At 49.6% G+C, this 24589-nt stretch overlaps 1 protein-coding gene across 4 annotated transcripts in view; it reads right to left on the bottom strand.

The window, feature by feature from the left end:
• CLMN (calmin) overlaps positions 1-24589 on the bottom strand; it is a 102854-nt gene that overhangs the window by 6136 nt on the left and 72129 nt on the right. For all 4 annotated transcript variants that reach the window (XM_072963659.1, XM_072963660.1, XM_072963661.1 and 1 more), the window contains exons 2-10: positions 23482-23543; positions 18375-18470; positions 16286-16369; positions 14719-14811; positions 12757-12947; positions 10190-10383; positions 9171-9253; positions 3746-5377; positions 442-638 (exon numbers count right to left, since the gene is read on the bottom strand). In XM_072963659.1, coding sequence (XP_072819760.1) covers positions 442-638; positions 3746-5377; positions 9171-9253; positions 10190-10383; positions 12757-12947; positions 14719-14811; positions 16286-16369; positions 18375-18470; positions 23482-23543 — 2632 coding nt within the window. The remainder of the gene's footprint in view (positions 1-441; positions 639-3745; positions 5378-9170; positions 9254-10189; positions 10384-12756; positions 12948-14718; positions 14812-16285; positions 16370-18374; positions 18471-23481; positions 23544-24589) is intronic.

A 24589-nucleotide genomic window follows, 5' to 3' on the forward strand; every position in this document is an offset into this window, starting at 1 on the left:
GCCCACAGGCAGCGCATCCCTTCCAGTTCTCTAAGGTGCTTATAAACGGCTAAGTTCAGTCTCTACCCAGCCCGACTGGCGGCTATCAGGGCGGCGCCGAGGGCGGCTGGCAGAGTCTCCAAGTCTCTTATTCCTCATACCCAACCCCTACCTACGGTTCAGCCATCTCTCTGTCACTGCTAGTTTCTACCCAAAGCTATGCGGAGTGAGGGGAGGAGGCAGAGTTCCGGTCCTTCCTATGAGCAGGTCTGATAGCGGTAACTTTGATGGGGGAGCCCAGGAGTGGAGGATGAGGACTTTGTCTGAATCTGTGCTTCCTCTGCCGTCCAGCCCCGCCCCTGTGTCCCTCCCCCCATGATGTCAGAACCTGAAAGGGGAATGAGCTCATAAGAGTAGGACCCCAGCTTAGGCTCAGGGGATGAGAAGACGTTAATAAAATACCTGGAGGGGACTTTGCGGTCGCCAGTGTCTTCTTCGAGGTCATCTGAGGATTGAACAGTTCCGGGCACTATAAATATCGAACTTTCTACGTGGTCCACATGTTTCCTTTTCTCCTTTTTTTTACTGCTGATCGATTCTTCCATTACCTTCGCTTCTAAAGGGTTTGCTAAGTTTTCCGACTTGGGGAATTCCTGGGACTTAAGGACAAGACAACCAAATACAAGTCAGCATTTTATGCTGATGCTGAGTGACACCTTCCAGTTGTGCTCCGCTCCACCTTGACCCCCAGGCCCAGCTAGGGTGCCGCTTCCAATCCTGCCTCTCCCATGGGTTCTTTCCAGTACAGCCCACAGGGAAGACAAGCCCGTCTGAACCGCTGCTCCCTCTGCAGAGTTTCAAATGCAGAGTTTCACTCCAGACGGAGGGAGTGAAAACAGCACGGGTTTTACAGTTCGTAAGACCTGGTTTCAAATCCCGGCTAAGTCATCTATCTTACCTTGAGCAACTGACTTCATCTCTCTGATCCTCAGTTTCCTTGTCTGTCAAATGGGTATAATAATGATCAACCTCTTCCCACTATACCACAGTGTTTCCTATAAAGGATGTGCCTTGCAGTGGGCAATGGTTGGCCCCTTCACACAACCATCACCCCCTTAAACAGAGGAATGAATCTTGGAGGTCCCTGCGTTTGGAGAGATGACACCTTCACTGCATTTGGCTGAAGGTGGATCCTAGTGCAACATCTGTAGCATTTATTTGATAAGGAAGATTCTTAGGCCACCGGCCCCACCAGGCACTCTAAAACCTACCAGCAATGTGCCGGCGTGAAATCAGTTAAAAAAAGAAGAAGAAGGCGGCGGGCGGCACTCAAAAAAAAAAAGCAGCAGCAGCGTGGGGATTGCTGGGGCACCTTCTCAAGAATTCCTACAGGGGCTGGAAAAACCTGCTCAATAGGTGTTCAAAGACGACGACTTCAGTGGCCAGGCCCATGCAGCCTGGGAGAACAAAGCTCCCTGCAGAAATTAAAACCGCCCCCAGCAATCCGAAAAGCCAGTTCCTCCTCCAGCATCAACAGGCAACTGCTACCTTTTCTAAAAGGTGAGAAGAGGAGAGAACTAATTTTTTTGAAGACTAGAAGAAGAACTTGCCATTTTCTAGTCCCTTTAGAAGACAGTTTTTTCGTTTCTTTTCGAAGGAGGGCCAGGCATCAGAGAAATGCTCTGTCCCACGTCACTTTGTCCGTCAGGCGGCAAGACTCACAGACCTCACCTGCCATCCCGGCTGTGACCCCCCGTCCTGCTGGCTCACAGGGCTCAGGGCCAGGGCTGCACTCGGGGGCCAACTGCAAAGTGTGCCTGGCAGCCCTGGGCACTTGCTCGTTGGACAGGAGAGAGACGGAGGAAGCAGATCAGAGCTGAGAGACGTGGGCAAAGGTACCAAGAAATGCAAGCTCTCCCCACCCCTGGCTCCATGTAAGATGGATTCAAACCTGGGTCTGCTGATGCCATCCCCAACCCCGGGCTCTTTCCACCCCCGTCACCTGTCCACATGCCGGCACACACAGGTGCACAGCCTGCCTCTGGAAGGAAAGCAGAGAATGTAATGTCTCATCTGCATCCCACAGGTCACCATCCATCACTGCGGGAGGCGAACTTAGCCACTCATTGGCCATTTTGAGTAATGCAGAGAGGTAAGGCGACACAGGCTTTCTTCCCACCACCCACCCAGTCCCCTTTCTTTAGTCCTAAAAGAGTGTTTTTGGCCTGTAACAATCTGGAGAATCGCCCCAGGTGCTGTTGACATCCCCCAACCTGGGGACCCCGAGATGCGATGTCACTGAGGGACACTTCTCACACCACTGGATCTTGGGGTCTCCTACAGGACGAGCCTGCTCTGACAAGTCAGCAGAGAGCAGGTGGGGGGGGGAGGGAGGGCTGGGTTCCTCTCCCCAGGGCAGGGGGGAAGGTGGCAGGCGGGTCATGGGCACCAACCAGCCCTCTTCTCCCTCCAAAGATGGACAAAGAGCAGGTGCTCAGCCCCAAACCACCCATCCCGCCACATCTCCAAGGCTCTTAGTGCCGGAGGACCCTGCTCCTCCCAGTGCCCCAGGGGCTACTCCCCGCTGTCTGGAGTTGGCAAACCTGTACATGGGGCTACCATTTCTGGCCCATCTAAATCCTAAAAGTCTCTTAAGGCCACTCAGGTTCCCCTTCTCCTGCAGCCTCCCCAGGGCCAGGCTTTCTCACTCCTCTGAGCACCCTTGGGCCCTGACTCTCCACTGCCCTGAGCCCGAGCGTGGCCTTTCACCCCGGGGGATTCATCCACCTGACCTCACCTTGGACCCCAAGCCCTCAAGCAGCACCCCTTGTCTCCCCCTTTGGAGGCCCCGTCAGGCTGACCTCTGGAGCCCAGAGATTCATACACAAATACTCTTTCCTGGGAGAGTAAATCACAGCCCACGAAACCAGGGTGTTAACGTCCAAAATGCTACTGTTCTAGATGAGAGCGACCTCTCTGCCGGCGGAGAGGGGCTGGGCAGCCTCCTGGGAGGGGGCGCCGTTGGTATCAGGCTTTGAAGGGAAATAAGTGTTTGCCAAGTGAAGTTCAGGGAAGGGTGTCCAGAGCAGGGAACAGCAAGAGAAAAGCCTAGAGGCAGAGGAGCTGCGGAGGAGCATCTGGGAGGCAGAGAGGAGGCGGGCTTGGCTAGAGGGGGCGCAGGAAGGGGGACCCAAAGGGGCATCGGGTCAGGGAGCCCCGCACGCTCTCGCTGCTCCCTCTGGTGGCCCCTCTTGAGCTGCTGGGCTGGATGAAACGGTGACACGAGGTGGCAGAGGACTGTGTGCCTCACTGCTCCAGCTCAGAATGCGAGTATCCCTTGTGCTGTTTACACCACCCACTTCTACACATGGGAGCCAAACAATAGTGCATTTAAAAATCAAGGCCGGAGTCCAAGGTGAGGCCTGGCTTGGTCTTCCCAGGCGAGGAAGGGGCACTACGGCTCACTGAGTGCACGCAATGTGGAGCCATGAGTATGATTTAGAGTGATTCCTGCTGCTGCTCTGCTGGACCCTGAGACATGACCTCATCTGAGCCTCCTGAAGCCTGTGGGCGTGGCTGGGACTAAGGGGAGGCCAGTGAGGGGTCCAGGTTGCTAACCCTGCCCTTGCCTGAGCCTGAGCGAGTGTCACCTGATATTCTGGACCCAGAAGGTCTGTGGGGGAGGCTTCCTTTCTCTATTTCGTCAATCAGAGACATACAGAACTCCCCATGTAGGCCCAGGGTTCCCGAACCCACAATCCAGTACCTGATGGCTCTCCCCAGGGGCACTCTCTTCAGCCTCCCTCTGCTGGTGGTCCCCTTGCGGGGCTGGGGGAGCAGGTTCAGAGGCTGGTCTGGCATCCTCCGTGATGCTGGCCCAGGAGAGGTCCTCACGCAGCCCCAGGAAGCTGCAGCTGCTCTGGGAGCCCTCAGCCTCGTCGGCCTCCTCCTCCCTGGACCCCAGGTCCGGCAGGTAGCCCTCTGATTCTTCGAGGTCCATGTCTTCATTTTTCAAATCCTCTGAACCTTCGGCATAAGCCTCCAAAACCGCCGCCAGGGGGATCTCGTAATGTGGGTAATAGAAGAGGTCGTGGGGGATGACGGAGATCTTGGAGAGCGGCGGCGACGGCCTGAAATCCAGGCCTTCTTCACTGGGGCTCTGGAGGGTCTCCAAGCTGACGTTGTTGCTGGGCGGGCTGGAAGGTAATTCTCCCCCCAGCCCCTGTGTGTTGTCGGGGTCCCCTTCCTCCTCCCCTTTATGGCGATGTGGAGACTTTCGCTTGGCCTTTTCATACACTTCTGGCTTTTTATCCACAGCTGCCTCCTCGGGGGCCGAAGAACAGCCTTGGTCCTCTGCTCCAGGGTCCTTGGGAGGTGTGTGCTGCTCGGGCATCACCGGAGGCTCTTCCGAATCCATCTTTTTGTGGGCAGATTTATCCCCACTCTTACCCAGTTTCTCCAAATGATCCTCCAATACCCCATCTTCAGCAGGTTTGTTCTCATGAGGCAAAGGAACCTCGCTGAAGGCCTGGCTGGTGGAGGCAAAATCCGTGAGGTTGCTGTTAAACTTAGAGGCTTTTAATGGGATGCCCTCGAAATAGTCCTCTTTATCCATAGCTTCTACAGTCAGCAGTTTAACCTTGATCTCCAAGGATTCAGCCATGACGGTATTGTCTCCAAGGGGTGAGAGGGGCCGACTTTCTTCCTCGCGGCTGCCTGCCCTCTCTGACGCCCCATCCCAGGAGGGAGAGGTCTGGAATGCCTCAGAATGATCGACCTTCGCATCCACCAAAGACACGTCGCCGGGAGCCTTGTCGGAGGCGGCTTCCAGGACCTTTGGGGCTTCCTGTTTTGGTGTTTCTTCAGCAACCTCCACTGCCGAGACATGTCCATCCTGCTTGGACAACTCCTTTGTTGCTCTTGGGCTCCCTTCGAAGCGAAAGTTTTGCCTGTAGGAAGGGTCGTCACTGCAGGAGGCATCCGGGTAGACGTCAGCCTCGAAGTGCACAGTTTTCTTGATTGGCAGAGAGTTGGACCTCCGGTTGTCCCTTCTGGACGATAAGATGGAAGTTTCTGGAGGCGGCTCACTGGTGTCGTTGGTCTTCCCCGGCACCCCCTGGAGAACCTGGTCGATGATCTGGTGCATGATCTCGGTGGAGCTGTCTGACAGCTCCTGGCTGGAAACACCGCCCAGGCAGTGTTCCTTCACACTGTCAGGCTTGTCGCAGACGAAGACTTTGGAGGGTGGTGGGTGGCTGGTCTCATGGTTCACGGTGTAGGCACGTTCCCCATTCTCAGTCAGAAGGAAGATGGTGCTCTCCTGTTCGGAAGGGGTTTCTTTGATGCGAACAAAGGTGGATTCAATGGGGGCTTCTTGTTCTGAATCCACAAAATCCTCCTGCAAGGAAGCACAGGGCAACGTGGAATCAGCAGAGCATCTCAGTGCAACGTATTGTCTCCACTCAAAAAACAAAAACCAAAGCAGAGAAAGCGCCTTAGAACTAATGGAAGGGCTCTGATTAAGGTGTCAATGGGCAAATGACCCTTGTTTCTGCTGAAATGTGAAAACACCAGATAAGTTAAAAAGAATATGTTTTCTAGAGCTACGGATGCAAAGACATCTCAATGAACTGAACTCTGGAGAAGGATGAGCCCTTCCTAAGTGAGCAGAGATCGTCAGTGACGTCATACCGGTGGGTCACTGCCTAGTCTGAGTGTGGACAGGAGACGAACCCGCCTGAGATCAAGAAAGATCAGCTAAATCTTTATTTGTTGTGTGGGCTGGTGTGAGAGACTGAATCTGGAAGGACCCCAAATGCAAAACCAACTCCCCTCATGTGCTAATTCTCCCATAAGGGACTTTTGCTCAGTAACACACCGCTGAGAGCCAGGTTGAAAGCAGAGAATCATCCTGGTGGTACTGCAGTGAGTGGCTCCCAGTGCACTGCTGGGGAGAGTGGTTGACCTCATTCTAACATTATTTGAAGCCAGAGGGCTGAAATTAAATAAAACTGCAATGGATTCCGTATCAACCCCCCGAGAAGGGCAAAATGATCAGCTCCTCATCGCAGGTCCTTGTTTGGGAAAGGGCTACATTCTCTGGGGGAAAATGTCATCTACCTCCACTCTCCTGTTACTTTTATACATCAGATCTGGCATAAAATAAAAAATGTTAAGACACGAAGAAGAGAACAGACTCAGGATCGAGAGAAATAATAGTCATCAGAAGTAGATCCAAATATGATCCAGGGTTCTGACTAGCAAATAAAGACTCTAAAGTAACTATTTAACCAACACTGCAAGAAATACAAAGGTCGTTCTTCAGGCTGAAAGAAAATGATTACAGACAGAAGCCTGGGTCTGAAGCAGGGAATGAAAAGTACTGGAAACGGTAAACGTGTGGTCAATATAGAAGACTGTTTAAAAAGTTTTCTCAAAAAGTCTCCTGTTCAAAGTAAAAATAATAACAAAGCATTGGGGATTAAAACATATAAAGCAGCAAAGAAAATGACAATATCAGCCCAAAAGAATGGAGACATGGTGAGTGTAATTAAATAGTTGCATATATAAAAATAAATAAACATGTTTTACGTAAAAGTTGTATAATAGTAATTCAAGGTAGGTTGAGACATGTTCAAGATGACTGTTACAATCCAGAGGAAAACTACTAAAAAGATAAAATGAGAAGATGTGGCTAAAAAGCTAACAGAGATAAAGTGGAAACAAAAAAATAATTGAGAAATCCAAAAAAAAAAAGTTAGAAAGGAAGGACACAGGTGCATAGAACCAAAAGGACCAATGGCAAACAATAATCAATGGTAGATTACATCTATGTAGATGGTCAAAAAAATACATTCATAAAATGACACACTAATTCTTGTCGGAATGGATACAAAATAAGACCCAACTGTATACTATTTACAAGAGACATGCTTTAAATCTAAGCACACGTACACATAAAGGAGAAAGATGGAAAAAGATAGCTCATACAAATGCTAATCATAAGAAAGCCAATAAAGCTATATTCCCATCCAACAAAGTGCACTTCAAGACAAAGGGAGAAATGGCATTAAAAAGAGATGACATCATCAGGAAAAGTCAACAGTCCTAGCCGTGTGAGCGTGTGTGGCATGCCTTCAACAGACACAAAGTAAAAAATGACAGAACTTAGAAGAGACATAAACCCACAATCATGAGTTGGAGATTTTTGACATTTTTTCCTCAAACCCACTGATAGGAAAAGCAGAAAAAGAAATCAATATGTCTATAGAATATTAGAGCAGCATATTAACCAACTCAACTTAATTGATATTTAAAGACTGTCAATGCTTTCACGGCACAAGACACCTTCTTTTCAAGGTGCATTTATGCAAATAAACCATACGTCAGGCCATAAAACCGGGCACAAGGTCTGGTACGTGGCCAGGTCTTAACGAATGTTTATTGAAACAAACTAAACGCAGCTGAACTATTAGGCAGTAATTCAGTGGGCGTCTAGATTAGCTGGAATGGCTCATGTGTAATCAGTCCCCTAGGGATGTGAGTGGACTGTTCCATGGTGATGCACTGTGATTTTTGGGTCAGGATGAGTTTGTCCAGGTAACATATTTTGTTCAACCTCTCTTTCCCCAGGCCCAGTCTCTGACTCCAGCCCTGGGAATATCCAAGGGTCAGATTTGTTGAATCCTGGCCGTGACCTTGACTCACACAAGTATCTTAAGTTTTAGCTGATTTCGAACTCTCCCTACAGCTTGAGACCTCAGGGCTAATAAAGATCTACTGCCTAGTATTTCAGAGTTCAGTAATGGACTATGAAGATTAAATTATAAAATAATAACAATCACCACCATTTTCTAAGCACCAACTGTTGTGCCAAGCACAGGAGTAGGTACTTTCCGTATCTACTCAGACTTCACATAACTGAAATGTGGGTCATATTTCCATTTGACAGAGCCATCTCATTCCAATATGCGTCAGAGAGGTTAAGTAAGCAGCTCGAGGTCACACAGCTTCGAGTGGCAGAACTGACATTCCAGCCCACAGAATGCCTGCTTCTAAAGCACCCTGGGAAAATCCATGGTCCGGAAACAGATGTGAAACACATGCACAGGCAGGGACCGGAGTGAAAGCCACAGCCTGGGGAGGACCCAGTTTGCCTCTTCTGAGCTGCACCAAAGCGGGTCTCTGTATCAGCCATACGTTGTAAGGGATGTAACAGCCTGAACTTTGGAACCACAGAGAGCTGGGATCAAACTCTAGCTGTGCGCTTGGTAGCTGTGTGACCCTGGAGAGACCTCTGTCTGGTTTAAGCGTCTGTTTTCTCACCTGTAAAATGAAGATAATGGTACTGGGCCATGCCGGGTTGCAGGAGTGGCGGTCAGCCCAGAGACACACAGGACAGCCACCTGACGAGCCTCCAGCTAAAAGAGCAGCCTGTTCCCCCTGCGAGCATTAGTTCTTCATGCTTGTCTTCTTCTGGTCTAGTACTTCTAACCACCTGAAGTTATAATGCTTTGCTGACTTGTCAACTGTTTTCTCTATTAGAACAAAGCTACACAAGGTCGGGGACTTCATCCATCTAGTTTATTGCCAAGTTCCCCTGAGCCAGCATTCGGTGTTCAGTAACTTTCCAATAAACTCAATATAGGACCGCTGTTCTTGTTCTGGTCATTCCTATTACTGTCTCAGGCTTGTGCTTGGGTTGGGTGGAGGGTCAACGGAACCATGATAACTTCTAAAAGGTCTGATTCTGCTCCAAAACAACCTGTCCCCAAGTATACTCAGATTCCGAAACTAAAAAGGCATGCTTTTGAATGGTCATTGTCTTTTATCATCTTTTAAGTTCTGATTAAATCTGGTAAGGCTGCTAAAACGTTCCATCTGACAGCTGAAAAATTGAGCAGCTGACCCATATCACAAGTGGGCATCTTTTATGATCTTCACAGAGTTTGGGGATAGAGGAGGTTTGGGGGAGGTGTGGCTCACTTCCCATACTGCTTTTAAATGTCATACGTGTTACATACGATTTTGAAATGAAAATGTGACAAGACAAGGCTCAAGGGACTTGAGCCCAAGCTTTGACAATTACAGCCCATCACACGGAGTAACACAGCCCGAGCCCCAGCTCCGTCTGATGGCCAGCTGATGGGAGAGTACCGTTTCTAAATTAGAGGTAAGGAAAACAGACATACGGCTTCCAACTCTGGGAAATGTTCTAGAAACTGTGCCACGTAAGTCACGATGGACTGCTCGTCCGGTGTGTCAACCATGATGTCTGTTAAGAGAGAGACAGGAGTTAGACACACGAACATGCGATTTTTAACTAGAATGATTTGAGTGAAGCCTCATCTGGCTAATGAGCGGAGAGGCTGGGATGCAGAGTTCAGGGCTTCTTGTTCCCAGGATTCTGTTACTCCCTGCGATCTAAGTTCCCCACTGCTAGCAGCCAGCTCACGGCCGGCCCCATCAGTGAGTCTGGTGAACCAGGACCCTTACACGCTGCTGGAGGGAGCCCTAAGTTCGGCAGTCCTAACCCACGTGGAAAGCAATTTGACAGAGATAACCAAGCACCTTAAAAGGGTGTGTACTTTCAACTGAATTGCTTTCCTGTACACCTGAAACTAACACTATAAATAGACTACACTTCAATAAAAAATTTTTTTTAAATTAAAAAATAAAAATAAATATGTGAAAGTTAAAAAAAAAAAGGTGTATACTTTCTCATTCCAACGATGGGACCTGGTCCTGAAGGAAATAATCTGAGATGCATGCTGAGCTTTATTCAATAAGATGTTCACTGTAGTGTTACAGAAAAACATGACTACTCCCAAAAAATTTCAACATCCACCAGTGGTAGAAGAGCTAAGTAAATTGTGGTACATCTACCCGATGGAATATTATGCAGCCAAAAAGATGCATAATGAAGACATCACAACAGCATGCAAAATAGTTATGTCACAATTACAGTGTTAGATTTTTAAAAAGTAAGATACAATAAATCTACATACACTGAATGACCCCAATTATGTAAAAAATGTAATTAGATGCATAGAAAAATGGTGGGAAAATGATCTCAGTGGTAGGGATATAGAAGAGATAAAAATTCATTAGATTTTTCTGGCTGTTCCAGATTTTCTACATGGACAGCAGGTGTTACATATGTAATAGAAAAAATTGTTACCAAGGAAGAAAAAGAGAGAACCACCGCTACCTTCCGGCTCCAGGAGCCTGGGGATGTGGAGGGCATCGTGGGCAATGCTGAAAGCCTTCTCTAGATTTTCCCGCATGGAGTTTTCCAGCGCCTGCTTCATGTCGACCAGGCTGGGGTCGATGGCCTTGATCACGGCCAGGAAAGCCAGCCCGCTTCTCCAGCTGCCGGCGAAGTCCTGCACCGCCACGCCGTACCTGAGGAAGAGCCGCCGCCCCAGCACAGGTCAGGAAGCAGACTCGGCGGTGCCTCGCTGGCCCCCAAGTGGGGCCAGGAGCTGCTGACCCAGTGAGGCCCAGACGCCCCCAGCCCTGAGCACGGGGACAGCTGCACTGAACCATCCAGGTTTCCATTCCCAGACAAACAGAATAGGAAGGTATATATCACACAAAGAGACAGCACAGGACCTCATGTTCGCCAATTCTTTCCCTCCCTCCATCCCTCCCTCCCTCCCTTCCTTCCTTTCTTTCTACCTATCTACCTATCCATCTAAAGGAGCCATTTTATGCGCTGTTCCTTTTATCAGTGAGATTCAAAATGCAGCAAACACAGATTCGCTGTGCAATAAAAAAGGAGCCCGAAAGACGCAAGTTCACACCCCGGCTGCCCCTCTGGTCTCCCAGTGCCACGGCCCTGGGCCGGTCATGTACCCTCTAAGCCGCGAACTCCTCATTTATAAAACAGGGTGGCTGTCGTGGGGAAGTGTCAGGTTGAAGCCACAAGAAGGGCCACGTCATGTGAACAATCTAAGGGGGTAGCACACGGAAGCCACTCCTAAGTGACAGCTAATGTCATTGTTTTTGGTTTTGTTTTGTTTTGTTTTGTTTTTTTGGGGGTAATTAGCTTCATTTATTTAGTTTTTTTTACAGAGGTACTGGGGATTGAACCCAGGACCTCATGCATGCTAAGCACACGCTCTACCACTGAGCTACACCCTCCCCCAACCTTAATGACATTATTAATATAAATAAAATGTAACTTTAAAAGTGACAAAGATAGGGGAGGGTATAGCTCAGTGGTAGAGTGCATGCCTAGCATGCACAAGGTCCTGGGTTCAATCCCCAGTACCTCTATCAAAAAAAAAAAAAACCTCAATTACTTCTCCCAAAACAAAAATAAAAAATAAATTAAAAAAAAAGTGACAAAGATAGATAATCCTGCCAGGCACTAATGTTCTTTAGAATCCATCCTTTAAGACCCCTTGCCAATCTCCCAACTATGGTCACTGAACTGTCTAAAAAAACCCAAAAAACAAACATCTTTTTATTTAGAAATCATTTGAGGGTCCTAAGAAGTTGCAAAAGCAGTACAAAGAGCCCTTGCAGACCCTCCACCCAGCCTCCTTCAGCGGTAGCATCTTAGGCTACCAGCGTGTGTTACTGGAGGCGGGACCCTGACGTTGGTACAAGACTGTTAAGCCACAGCCCGTGTTAGGATTCCATCGGCCCCACGGCCACGGGGGCCATTTTCTCACAAGTACCCCCGCCTGTAAATGGCACCACAAAGGAGGTACGCTGCCCCACCCCACAAAGACACTTCTTCTCCGTTACAGTCACCCTAACTCCTGCAACGAGCTCTCTTTTAGTTGGCTTATTTTTTTTTCTCTGTGATTTATCATAACATTTTATGTATATTTCCCTGTGCTATACAGTGTAATCTTGTTTATCTATTCTACAATTTTGAAATCCCAGTCTATCCCTTCCCACCCTCTACCCCCCACCCCGGTAACCACAAGTCTGTATTCTCTGTCCATGAGTCTATTTCTGTCCTGTATTTATGCTTTGTTTTTGTTTGTTTGTTTGTTTTTGTTTTTTAGATTCCACATATGAGCGATCTCATATGGTATTTTTCTTTCTCTTTCTTTTAAGCAACATTCATCGACTCTTATGATGCTTGACCCCTTAATCAAACTCCAAAGGTCCAACCTCTCTCCCATCTTTTTTTCCCCGCCATCTTTTACTTCCGGACACTGGGGAGACGGGATCTGATGTTAAGTGTTTATTAAGTGCCGATGCTCTGCAAGGCGCTTTCATGGAGTTTATTTCCTGGCATCCTCACTACCCTGCAAGGCAGTGAACGGCAAGTCACCATCTTATGGGTGCAGCTTAGAGAGGTAGGGTCTCAGGGTCTCCCCAGTCACGCAGGGGTCAAAACAGGAGGCTAGGCTCCAGTTCACCTGCTTTGGTTTTGGAAGGGCCAGCCCTAATTCTGATATGTTGCAGCCTTTACTGTTCTTAGTTTTTAAGTCGCTGCAGACTCTGAAAGACGCCCAGAAGCTTAATAACACATACGGACATGTTAGGATCCGAGAGATGCGCCTACTTTGGGACTGAACATGGTGAAGGCTCCTTCGATTTACATGCAAATTCTGCAAGCCAAACAGTTTTCAGCGCAGAAACAGAGAGACGGACAGTGTTCCTTCCTCTGAGAGTCCCCGTGAAACGCCAGGCACACTCGGGCACGTGACTGAGTAAATGGCGGTGCCCCTCTTGCCTCCCCTCCCAGGGGAGGGGCCCCTCCCTCGGCCCGGCAGCCGCGCGGGGGGATGGGGGCCAGGGCGGGGGCCTTACTTCCTCGTTTTCCTCTGCACCCAGGCCAGCAGCGTCCTGATGGCCTTCCTCTGGTCTTTCACCGATATCGCCACACTCCTCTCTGCGGTGGGCGTGGGTGGGAAGGAAGAGTCTGAGTCTGTGCCCCCCGAGCCGGGTGACAGGCTGGAAGATGGAGAGCTTCTGCTGAGGTTGCCCGTGAGCTCTTTAATCTGGAAGGAAACCAGCATTTCAGACCCCAGAGGCAGACCCCGCAAGGACCCTCCTGGGCCCCGGCTGGAGGGACCAGCTCAGGCAGAACTGGTTCTCCAGATAGGGAGAAACCTCATTCTACGGTCGTGTGTCAGGGGACCGGGCAGTGCTCACGGCGGCCTGACCGTTTCTTGTGGCTTGCGGTGTGTGCAGTGACGCTTTGCAGGGAAAATCACCTCTTCCTGAAGTTTCTGTAATTCTGGCCAGGAGCTGCAAATGAGGTCTTGCTGACCTGACTCCGCTTACCCCTGACCTCTCATGACCTGTCACTTCCCGAGTACATCATGCTGCTTCCAGACCCACTGCCTATGCTCACCCAGGTCCGGCAGCCTGGATGTCCCTTCCCTTCAACGCTGAATTTCTGGTTACTCAGAATGTGCTCCGACCATGGGGTGCATGAGAAATGCAGAACCCCAGGCCCTGTTCCAGACCTAGAGAATCAGATTCTTCATTTCAACACCCCACACCCAGGTGACTAGTATGCACAGTAAAGTCTGAGAAGCACTCTAGTGCACTGCCACTCATCCTCCAAAACCCCACTCTGGTGTCACTTCTTCCAGGGAGTTTTTCTCACTCTCCTTCCCGCTCTGAAACAGTGGCCCTGGCTTGGTGCTTTTATAACACTCTGCTCATACTCTGATGATGGCCTGCACCGCAGAATTCTGTAACATGGGACTGACTTGTCTGTGATCCCAGAAAGTCTTGAGAGCACGACTTTGTATGTACAGAGCCTGGCACATAGGAGAAACTCAACAGACATTTACTGAATAAATAAATGACAATCTGGGTGGAGTCAAGGACTTTTTACACATTACAGGATGTATCCAGCATTTATCAGGGAGTTTAAGAACATCAGTAACCGAAGCCTGTGTATTACACTGCACAATTGACCAAGCGCTTTCCCAAGTAGCATCTCTTGGTGCTCACCACATTTTCTGACCACTGCTATTATTTCACAGATGTGGAAACCGAGGCTCAGAGGGAAAGCCCCACCCCCCCTTTTTTTAAGTTCAGGGCTCACATAGAATTGGATCTCTTGTCTCCAAGCCTTGTTGGAGCTCATTCTGCTCTGAAAGGTAAGCACTGAGTCTCTGTCACGTCCTCTTTACTCTCGGGACGGCCAGTAAATAATGAGCCATAATTTTCTATTCCAAAAGAGGGGCATTTAGAAGATGAAGTGTCAGCTCACTCCCTACTATTCAGGGAAAAAAAACTTGAGCACAATTTTAAATGCCACCTTCATACCCGAGCCACAGAGCCTGCCCTTCCTCTGTAAAATCTGTCTTTCCAGAAAGAGGCGGAAGGTGCTAAGGATGGAAGAACAAGGTCTCCCCGTCACACATGCCTCTTCCTAGAGCTCTCTCTGCTTCAGGCTCTTTAACTGTCTCTGATGAACACGAGTCATTTTAGGAAAGTAACTCCTCCAAGTTCCAGTTCTGGTTGGAAGTATTTCCCCAGTTCCTGTGACATTTTAGAAAAAAATTATTTTTCGAAGTAAATACTTAACTCTTCAAGTCCCAAGAGAACAGAGCTCACACCACTTTTAAAATCACAGGGACTCTGAATCTTTAGCGATCAGATTTTTCTGGTTCTTCTACAGGAAACAGAAAAGTCAGAATCTGTCAGAAACGAAATCTCACTGTCTCCCTCGATCCGGCCCCGCTCCTGTGTCGGGGCAACGCAGACTCAAGGAGACAGTTACCATGTGATACGGAAAGGAAATGATTTTACCTGGAAGAAGAGGATTATGTTCCAAATCAGCCCAAGAACCAAAGAGGGGTTGCCATCCGCTATTTCTGCCGCGTCGATGCTAACCAGTTTCACCTGGAGAGAAGCAACGTCTGAGCTGAACGAGGGTGTCCAAGGAGGCTGAAACATGTTATTTCCTGATGCCCTCCTGGCCTGTTTCTCATTCTCGCTTGTGCTGTTCGGCGCTGCCCCAGGCCACCTTTCAGGGACCCCAGCATGCAAAAGCGTGTTTAACACGTACACGGTACCCACCACGTATGGACACTACCTTAAGCTCCTGACAAGTATTAGCTGAGTTCGTCCTCACGACAACCCCACAGCATAAATTCGGTGAGGAAATTCCAGACAGGTCAATGTACCGTGGCCAGGACACACAGCTAGTAAGGCCTGTCTTTCTTTTCCAAGAACAGATGCTAAGTGCCCGAGGTGTGTCTGCATCCTACATGAACACCACCAAACCTCCAGATTTAATGCATCTTTGACAAACACAGAGCACTGACATCGGTGATCATGGACCATGATGGCTAAGACAGTTACCCACTGCTAATTAGAAATAGCATGCGGGGATAAGGCTTTCTGATGGATGCATGGATGGATGGATGGATGGATTTAACCCCGATTGGTTAAAATGTGCCTGTTTGACACTTAGGCCTTTGAATCTGAATGTGTGACACTGAGAGTTCACTCCAGGAGGTGTGGTGGGGGCAGCGATGTCCGCCCAGAGGCAGAGGGATAGTGCAGAGCCCACAAGGGTCCTTGCATGGGGGGGGGTGTTCTGTGGGCGTGTTGGCACTTAGCAACCTGGCATTCCATCCCTGACTCCCCAGTCTTTCAAATCCTTCTGTGACAACCTGGCATCCTTTCAACGAATGCCTTTTCTGCTTAAATCAGCCCAGTCAGCTCCCGCTCACCACCAGGAACCCCAAAGGAATCACACTTTATGATGAAGTCTTCCCGGACATGCGATGAGTCAGGCACGCTGAGGGGGTTTTCCCCAGATTAACTGGTGAAACTTAATGAAAGGGGAATTTTGGAAATGTCATCCCTCTAGGGTCACTCCTTCCCATTTTCGAAGGACACGAAGCTGAGTTCAAAACCCAGAAAAGAAAAAGAATTATGTAATCTCCCCCCGGCTCACTTAGCCCCCCTTTCCTCCTTGCTTCTCCCATATTCTGAGTCCTAAGAGAAAGTTTTACACTCTGATATGTTCACTCTACTCTTATCTTAAAAAAAAAAAAGAAAAAAGAACAGAAAGAAAGAAAAGGAAAGGAAAGGAGAATTCCGACTGAGAGCCAGCCGTATTCCCGCCCTCCCTACTCCTGGATGTCCCCGGGCATCTCCATCCTGATGGAGCTGGAGGGCTGCGCGGGGACTCGGGGCTGTACCTCCCACCGACGGCTCAGACATGCGAGCCCCCTCACGTTTCAACTGCGCTTCATTCAACCACCTCGGCAGGGTCCCCTCTGCCCGTGTCTCTTGTGACCAGCACACAACTACAAATTTTGTCACAGGAAAGGCTATGTCAACAAGATGTGTTTCAAATACTTACATTGCTATCTTCCAAAAACTTAAGTGCTTTCGCTATGTTGTTCAACCGAAAAATACGGTGGGACGAGGATTTGTATTCATGCAGCTGTAACACGAAACAGAACAAAACCAGCGGTTAAGCCAAGATAGGCCCTCCGCCCCGAGTGGCGCCATGGGGGTGCCTGTCTTTTTCTTTACCTTTTTCATATCACTCTCAAGAGAAGGTTAGGGGCTTAGAGCACAGTCCGCATGGACAGCATCCAAACCCGTGCATGGGGCCCGGGACACACAACCTTAGCATCAGGGTCCCTGCAGATCGCTGTATTTATGGTTCCTGGGACTAAACTCACTCGAGTTGGTGAGTGGGGGGAATCCAGGGGTGAAACAAGGGACAGATTTGTCGAATCTTTCTCTCTGACCCAGCTCCTGGCTTTTGATACTCCCCCCGCCTCCGGAGACCGTCAGTGACATGCGCTCCTCGCTGCACTGATGGTTTTTGTCAGGGCGGAGAGCACCAGCTCGGAGCGTCACCCACAGCTGCTAAATCATCCAGCAACCCCTCCCTGGCGGCAGCAGATGTTTCTGTTTTGTGGCCAAGAGCTTTGTGGACATTTATCCTGGGTCAGAGAGAGAGAGAGAGGGAGAGAGAGAGAAACAGAGAGAGAGAAGGTGCTTGCAGAAGCAAAAACTCTGACAGCGCTCACTGTACACTCTGGAGCATCATCAGAGTAAACCAGTCCTGAACTGAAGCTCACCCACGGTCCTCCAGGTGGGTGGCTGACACCACAAGGCAAACCAGTGGACGTCACTTCCACACGGTGCAAACTGCCAACCCAAGCTAATGGCTAAGGTCCTGGCTGTTCTTGGCTGGGCTCCAAGATCAAAGACTCCCTACAGAGGCCCCCCAAAGACAGGGTAGCTCCTGACCAGTGCTCTGGCAACAAGGCAGGAGCCTGTGCTGCTGGAAACACAGAACAGGGGAGCAGAATACACTTTTAAAGGCTGCCTTTCGGGGACTTGGCTGCTGGCCCCTCGTGAGACCTGCAAAGAAACCAAACACTATTTTTGCTGCGATGGGTCCGCCCTTCGTTAGAACTCATCATGTAACTCTGCACAGCCCCCGGCGCGGCTCACGGGCACCTCCCCTTTTGCTGCTGGGAATGGGAAGGCGAGGGAGGGTTAAGGGGTGTGGTGAGCAAGACTCCAGCAACTTGAGATCTCAGAACAGAGGTAGGGGCTCTTGCCTTTAAACCTACAGTTAAGAGCAGACCCAGACGGGTCCCCTGGGGCTGAGCCACGGTTTGGCAAAGCTGTGACTCCATCACCGCACTTCTGTATCAGCAGTGATGGGCCACTTGGGTCAAATCAAACACCTGACTCTGGGGCAGGATGCTCGGAATCGACACTACTGGCATTTTGGCCAGATCACTGTACCCCCTCGAGGAACACGTGGCAGTGTCTGGGGACATTGTTGGTTGTCATGCCTGGGGGTGGGTGCTACTGGCACCCAGTGGGTAGAGACCAAGGATGCTGTTACATATCCTGCACTGCCCGGGACAGCACCCCCCCATGACAAAGAGCCATCCGACCCGAAATATCAACAGTGCCGAGGCTGAAAAATCCTGCTCTGTGAAGGGGCAAAAGAGGACTACCCTGCACACAGCAGACGCAGGCGCCATGGAGAGCAATTTCGGTCATACTCACAAGAAGATTCCAGAAGCCCATGAATCTAGTTTTTGCCTTGGGGTGGATTATAGAATTTGGTTGATAAGATGCCTTTCTCCTCCATCTTCCCGACTCTTAGCCATCATTCTAGTTATTGTAAGGGCTGGCTGGCCAAACTCTCATGATCTACTTCCGATCTTCAGCCTCAGTTTCAGAAAACATGGGGCGTTTATTCATTTACTTGCTAAAGTATGTGTGCTTAGTTACACAGGATTCTATCAGTCTTAGTCACTGAGGAAGGAATGTCACCCTCCCAAGTTTCTTGTCGCAGGATTTATGGACGGTCAGGCATGTGTACATACACAAAGATCTGTATGGAAAAAACCCGCCAGCACTGTTTCCCTTCGCATTTTTACTTCTTCCTGACCCTTCTGGGACATACGTACCAGATTTCGCCCAGACAGGACTTCTAACAAAGCCATTAGGATCTTGCCATCTTGGATATCGACGAATAAATCTTTAACTTCTAGAGGTGGGTCGCACTACGGAAGAAGGGGAAAGAAAGCAGCCAATTAGTGGTCTGAGTAATCCACAAAACTGTTTCAGAACTGTACGTTTCACTGGAGAAGAAACTGCCAGGCTTCCGGATCTGCCTCCCGACAGCAGAGCCCACCCAAGGAGGTGGTGAGCCCGCCCCCTGCAGGCGGGGCCCGGACAGCAGTGCCTTGGGGACCCTTCTACCTGCGATCTCAGGCCCCCATATTAGATTATACCCATATTTCTGCTTAAGGGGAGAAAGACATGTATGTTTTCATTACAACCTTTCAGAGAATAAAATAATTCTGGGGGGAGGGTATGGCTCAGTGGTAGAATGTGTGCTTAGCATGCACCAGGTCCTGGGTTCAATCCCCAGTACTGCCATTAAAAAAAATTATATATATGTAAAAATAATTCTAGAAGTAGAGCTCACATGAAGTTAGTATAAGCCTTTCACCTCAGATTTAGGGAAACAGGCTGGGTAACGTGGCCAGGGTTTGGTCAAGTCAGCTCTTTGCTGCAGTCTTGTTTCCTCATCAGCACATGCTGGCTGAACACACGTGCAACTTGGGTCCACACCGTGATGGCACGACCCTGGGTCGGTGACCCTCTGGGCCTCAGTCCAGATGTCAGCAGGGCCTCCTCACCTCCAGTACTTCTCCGTCCCTGTTTGTGCACCGGCCTGAGGTGCCCTCTGTCACTTCATCAATAGTGGGTCCAAGCCTGGAGGTGGTGGGACCCTTGGCAGAGGAGGCCAGGAGGGTGGATGCCGTGCGTGACTTGTTGGGAGGGAGCGGAGGGTGGCCCTGCACAGTGGCTGACTGTTGGGGGAGAGGGAGGGAACCTTTTCTTCCACTGCCAAGTTTGTAGGTCTGTTAGGAACTCAACAGTTGATTTATATGTATATGTTCGTGGATATTTATCTGTCCAGCTACAAAAGTGATACCTGCTCATTATAACAGATCAAACTAATCAAAATTATACACAAAAGTCACACACACACAAAGGTGAACGCTGCTCCTTGCATTCCTCCGCAAAATCCAGGCTTCCTGAGATAAACAAGTTACCTCAATGCGCCTTTTACCTGTTCCACTAAGAAGCAAGGGGGCTACACACCCCTGAGCTCAAATCTGGGCTCTGCTCTTTCTAGGGACTTGGCTTGGGCATCCTCCTCACCTTCCCTGGGCCTGGGTGTCCTTATCTGGAAGGTCTCGGAGGACAGGGGCTAAAATGGAATAAGCTCACGCAGGTGAAGTCCCTCCCCCATCTGTCTTCCGCTACTGAGAGCATCTGGAAAGCAGCTTACTGGTGACTGGTCTGTCCCCGCACAGTCTTGGGGTACCCTCATCAGTGAGGCATTTCATCCAGGGGGCGTATGCCTACTGGTGGTAAGTTATGAAAGGCAGATGTCCTTAGCTGGTACTCCTCCGCAGGAAATAGTTCTCTCTCTTTTTTTTTTTTTTAATTTTCATGAAATTTTTATTGAGGAAATACAAAATATAATAATTGAGTACTCTTTTTTCTTTTTTTTGGTAATGAAGTTCTAGTAAGAATAGTACTTTTTTTTTTTGGTAGATGGATACACTTAGCTTAATTTAGCCAAAGTTAGCTTTCCCTAGTTTCAAATTAATTGCAAATGGGGAACGGCTCTTCAATCACCCCCACGTGCTTCTCTTTCTGGGTTGCTCGGGTCAGCAAATGGCAGCCTGGCTCCCAGTTCACCTAGGCTCTTCCCTCTCCCTTTTCTGGGAGAAAAGGCCACTCTCCGCACAGGCTTTGGAGTGTGGAGGGGGCTTTGGTGCAGAAATGGGTGCCCACTGCTTTCCCCTCTGACCTGGGGAGGCCCGAGGTCTAGGTGGACCTACACTGTACTGTGTCCATCAAGAGCTCGGCTGGACGTGGCCTGGAGTCCGCGGGGCCGGCTGGAACTTGTGGGTCAGGTGTTCCAGCACAGGGGTTTGCAAACCATGCTTCCCTGGAAGCCTGGGCTTCAGGGAGCCCTCTGGGGGCAGAGGGGGTTGAAGAAAGAGGCTGACTTACGGCTCTCCCCTCAGTCAGAGGTGCTCCGCTCTTACTGACCTTTCTTTAGGGTTCCAGGTAAGACTTTGCTTCAAAAAAGGTTGCTGTTGAAGGCAGCAACAAGCTCGATAAGCACTCCTTGACTGCAGTATGGTCGGGACTTACTTAAGACTCGGGGAACAGGGTCCAGGAACCTGCATCTTTCGTCAGCCCTCCTCCTCAGCATGAATTCTACTTATTCTTCAGTACTGGGGCCTTCGGAATCATTAGAACAGTTAGGCTGGGGACTCCCTCTGCTCTTGGGTACAATGAAGGGGGTGTTCACACAGGAGACGGGATTAATGGGGGTGGGGCAGCTGTCACCAGCCAGAGGGCCAGGGGTCAGGAAAAGCTTGGAAATCTTGGAGCTGTGGCCCAGCCACCCATTTCCTCTGGGAAGGCCTCTTCCCCGTGAAAGCCTTGGAGGGTCTGGGTTTTCTTTCTTTATTAAGGAAGGTGGCATTTCCTTACGTCTTATACGAGCCCCCTCACCCCCAGTTAGTCAAAATACAGGGCGATTCCACCCACAGGTGCACAGAAAAGGGCTCTGCTTCAAGGGCAACAGCGACTTTGAACCAAAAGGCAAATTATTTTCTTTGCAAACTCCCCGCTGCTCCGGGGGAACATTCCAGGCCGAGCAGGCCGGCATCAGGTTACCGAGACGCTTACGGAAATGTTATTCCTGTTAACGCGAGGCAGAAACGCGAGGCCTGAACAAAACAGCCCCTGATGGATGGACTCGCAGAATTTGCAGTCACCAGCCCCGACCGTGGCCAAGACTTGCTTGGGGGTTGAAGCTGGAGAATAATTTCCATTGACAGTGTCTGTAAGCGCCTCAGCACGGCGGCGGCGGCAGCAGCGAACGGGCCCTTGGCCGGCGTCCATCCTGCGAGGTGGCAGGAGGAGGAATTGAACCCGCTCCAGTGCAAACACTCCTCGGGGCCCCAGACGTTCCGTGGGCTTCATGGGCTTGGTATGGCCGAGTAAACAGCACCCCCAGGGGTTTCTTCATGATCTAACTCCTTCGGTAAATTAAGGAATTTTCCCAGAAGCCAGAGACTCAGTAAATATTTCTGACAGCCTTCAAATTGCAGTTAAGCCCACTTCCCCAAGGAGTTCCTGGGTTTCCTTTACATGAAAGGTTGCTCTTGGAAGTCTCAAGGTTGGAAACACGGCTGTTAATTTTGCCCTGTTTATTGGCCATCAGTTTCAGGTGCTATCTGATTTATCCTGAGAGTGGGTGCTGCCCACCTGTCCCGAAAACGAGACAGAAGCATGGCCAAGGAGAAAATTCTGGATGCGATAAATGCTAACAGAAGTTCGTCTGGGGGGGTGAGCACAGGTGTCTGCTCTATTGCTCTCTGTACTTTTCTGTATTTATTTTTTAATTAAAAAAAAAAAAGAGAAAGAAATACACCATGGCTAAACTCTGTCCACCAGGAGGAATTTGCAGCCACCCTGACACACATCAGGCATTAATTTAGGAGTTCAGTGAACTCGGGTTTCGGGAACGGTTTTCCTTTTTTTCCAAAAATAACACTTCGCTTTATGAGCACTGCCGAAAATGCACCACGAGTCAAAACAACTGGCAAATGATTTACAATGCTTCATCCGTGATGTATACAGTCTTTCCCCGAAGAGTTCAGGCACCTCCTGGGTCGAGTGTGACCCATTCTACAGGTGGGGAGTGGAGGTGTGGGTGGTCAGGTGTCTGCTTGGGAAATATTTCAGGCCTCAAGTTTATACTACGCGAATCCGAATTTCGGTCAAGAGCTCCACTTCCTAAAAACCACATTTATTTTCTCTGCTTTCTAATCATTTCAGTGATTTCCTCTAAGAACCTTTCTTTGGGGTTAACTCTAAGGGCGGTCAATAGTTACTCTTGCACCTCTTAAGAGGAGAGGAGAAATGAAAATACACACACTTCAACTCACTGAAGTGGGGTACTTGAACACTACCAGCTTTAAAAAGAAATGAGACTCCTGGCTCGGTCTCAGAGAACCAGATAGTGACATTTAAGAAGATGTGAAGTGAGTAAAATGAATCCTGGTAAGCCAGCTTTCTTATGAAGAGAAAAATAATCTCTCCTCCCCCAGCCCCAGGCAATTAAGAATGTTCTCGGTTGGGGGGTGAACCTAGGGGTGAGGAGGGTTCGGATTTCTGTTTATTTATCCACTTCCCGTCCTGTCCCTCCTCTGCTGCTCTTCCTTGTGTCTGCTTCTTAGGAGCAGCTGGTTCAGCTGCTTTCGTTTTAAGAGAAGCCTGCAGACAAAATGCGGTTCAAAACTGCCTGCCCAGAGAACGTCAGGGAAAAAAAAGGGGGGGGGCAGGGAGAAGAGGGTCCCCTAAGTTGGATATGCAGGGGAAGCCATGTAACGTGTCTCAAAGCTTCTGCTTCCTCATCTGTAACAGGATGGGGTGGGGGCAAATGATGGGGCTTGCCTTGAGGATGAGAGGAGAGCTGTGATGCCCTCAGCAGGGTGCCCGATGCACCCAAAGGGGCAGGTAACACTGTTGATCACTAGCAGCACTGGGTGATTAGCCAGGGAGTCTGGCTTTGGTAAAAAATGTCAGAAGGTCTTGCTTAAATCAACCCAAATATCTATAAATGGCTCTTATTGAGAGCCTCCCTGACCCCCAGACTGGAAGTCAAGATACCCACCCCCGACCTCGTGTTTGGGCTGCTCAGCAATGAATGTCTTCCAGCTTTTGCTATTGACTCCTTCCCCAGCTAGAGGGATGACCCCATGGGGACAGAACCGTGTCTTACTCACCTTCGTGTCCCAGCACTGAGCTTCATCTAGGCAACGAGAATGTACTCAGCAGACATTCAAATGAATGAATGAAAAACAACAACACAGCAACACAGAGCCCCCACTTCTCCTCACCGCCCTGCTCAACTGCGCACTCAGTCACGGAGGAATCTACCCCTTAACATGAACCCAATGCCCTGCTTACCTTCTCCAGATGTAGATTTATCCATCGAGTAAAAGTCCTCTTCTGCACAGTCTCCCTCTCAACTGGAAACAAAGAAATGCCATTAGCTGGGTGAAAAGAACTGCCTGCAAAATCCCACCCTCCTCTTCCCAAGGGGAGAGTCTAAGGAACTTGCACAGGACGGAGAGCCCCGAAGGTCCCATGTATGGAGGGAGCCCTCCCCGGAAGGGAGTTGGCAAGGGGAAGAGGGGTGGCAAGGTTCCACCTAGATTCTATTTTCTCCAGCCCAAGCCTGAGTATCTTAAATAGATTAAATCCCCACAAATTCAGAAACACAGAACGAAATGTTCTACACAAGCTAATGGGAGAGTTTGGGCAGTGGCTGCTCCAGCTCGAGGAGTGCCAGTGGGAAGATGCAAGTTCAAAGCACAAGGTGATGGTGCTGCACACCTGCCTGGCAGTAGTGATGGGTCAGAGTTGCTGGGATGGAGGAGAGACTGGGTAAGGTGGAGGGGAGGTCAGTGACTAGGTATTGGGAAAGGATTTTGGAGTGTGTGGGGATTTGCTAGTTCTGGCTTGGACTCTTAGCTCTGTCACCTCCCAGCTTTGTGTCCTTGGGACAATCATCAGTCCCCTTGCCTGATCTGCCCCATGAAGAATAAGGAGCGGCTCACTTCAGGTGGCAGTAAGATCCCTGCCATCCTGTAGGTCAAGCCCAACACAGTTCTGTTACAATGGCTGCTCATTTTTTTTCTTTGTAGCTATTATCTTTAGAGCCAGGGAATACTTTGCACCCTCCAGGAGGGAAGAGTTCTGCAGAGCCCCAGGGAGCAGGGAGGATGCCAACCAGACACAGATCCTGTCTCTCAGGGGACAGCATTTCCCAAACAAGTTTCTTAGGCAAGAGTTTTCCTTGTCAAGAGTTATTACCATCTCTCTACCCAGCACTAATTATCTCCTGGACACTTTGTTTCCATTAATCTTTAAACCTGACACTGCCTGCGAAGGAGAAACTATTATATTGCAGATGAACAAAATGCGGCTCAGAGAGGTACCACATTTGACCCAGGCATCAGCTGGAGGGAGACAGAGGTGGGCATCACCCCCAGGTCTGCCAGCCCCTCATCAG

Source organism: Vicugna pacos, chromosome 6 (genome assembly GCF_048564905.1).
Source record: "Vicugna pacos chromosome 6, VicPac4, whole genome shotgun sequence".
NCBI lineage: Eukaryota > Metazoa > Chordata > Mammalia > Artiodactyla > Camelidae > Vicugna > Vicugna pacos.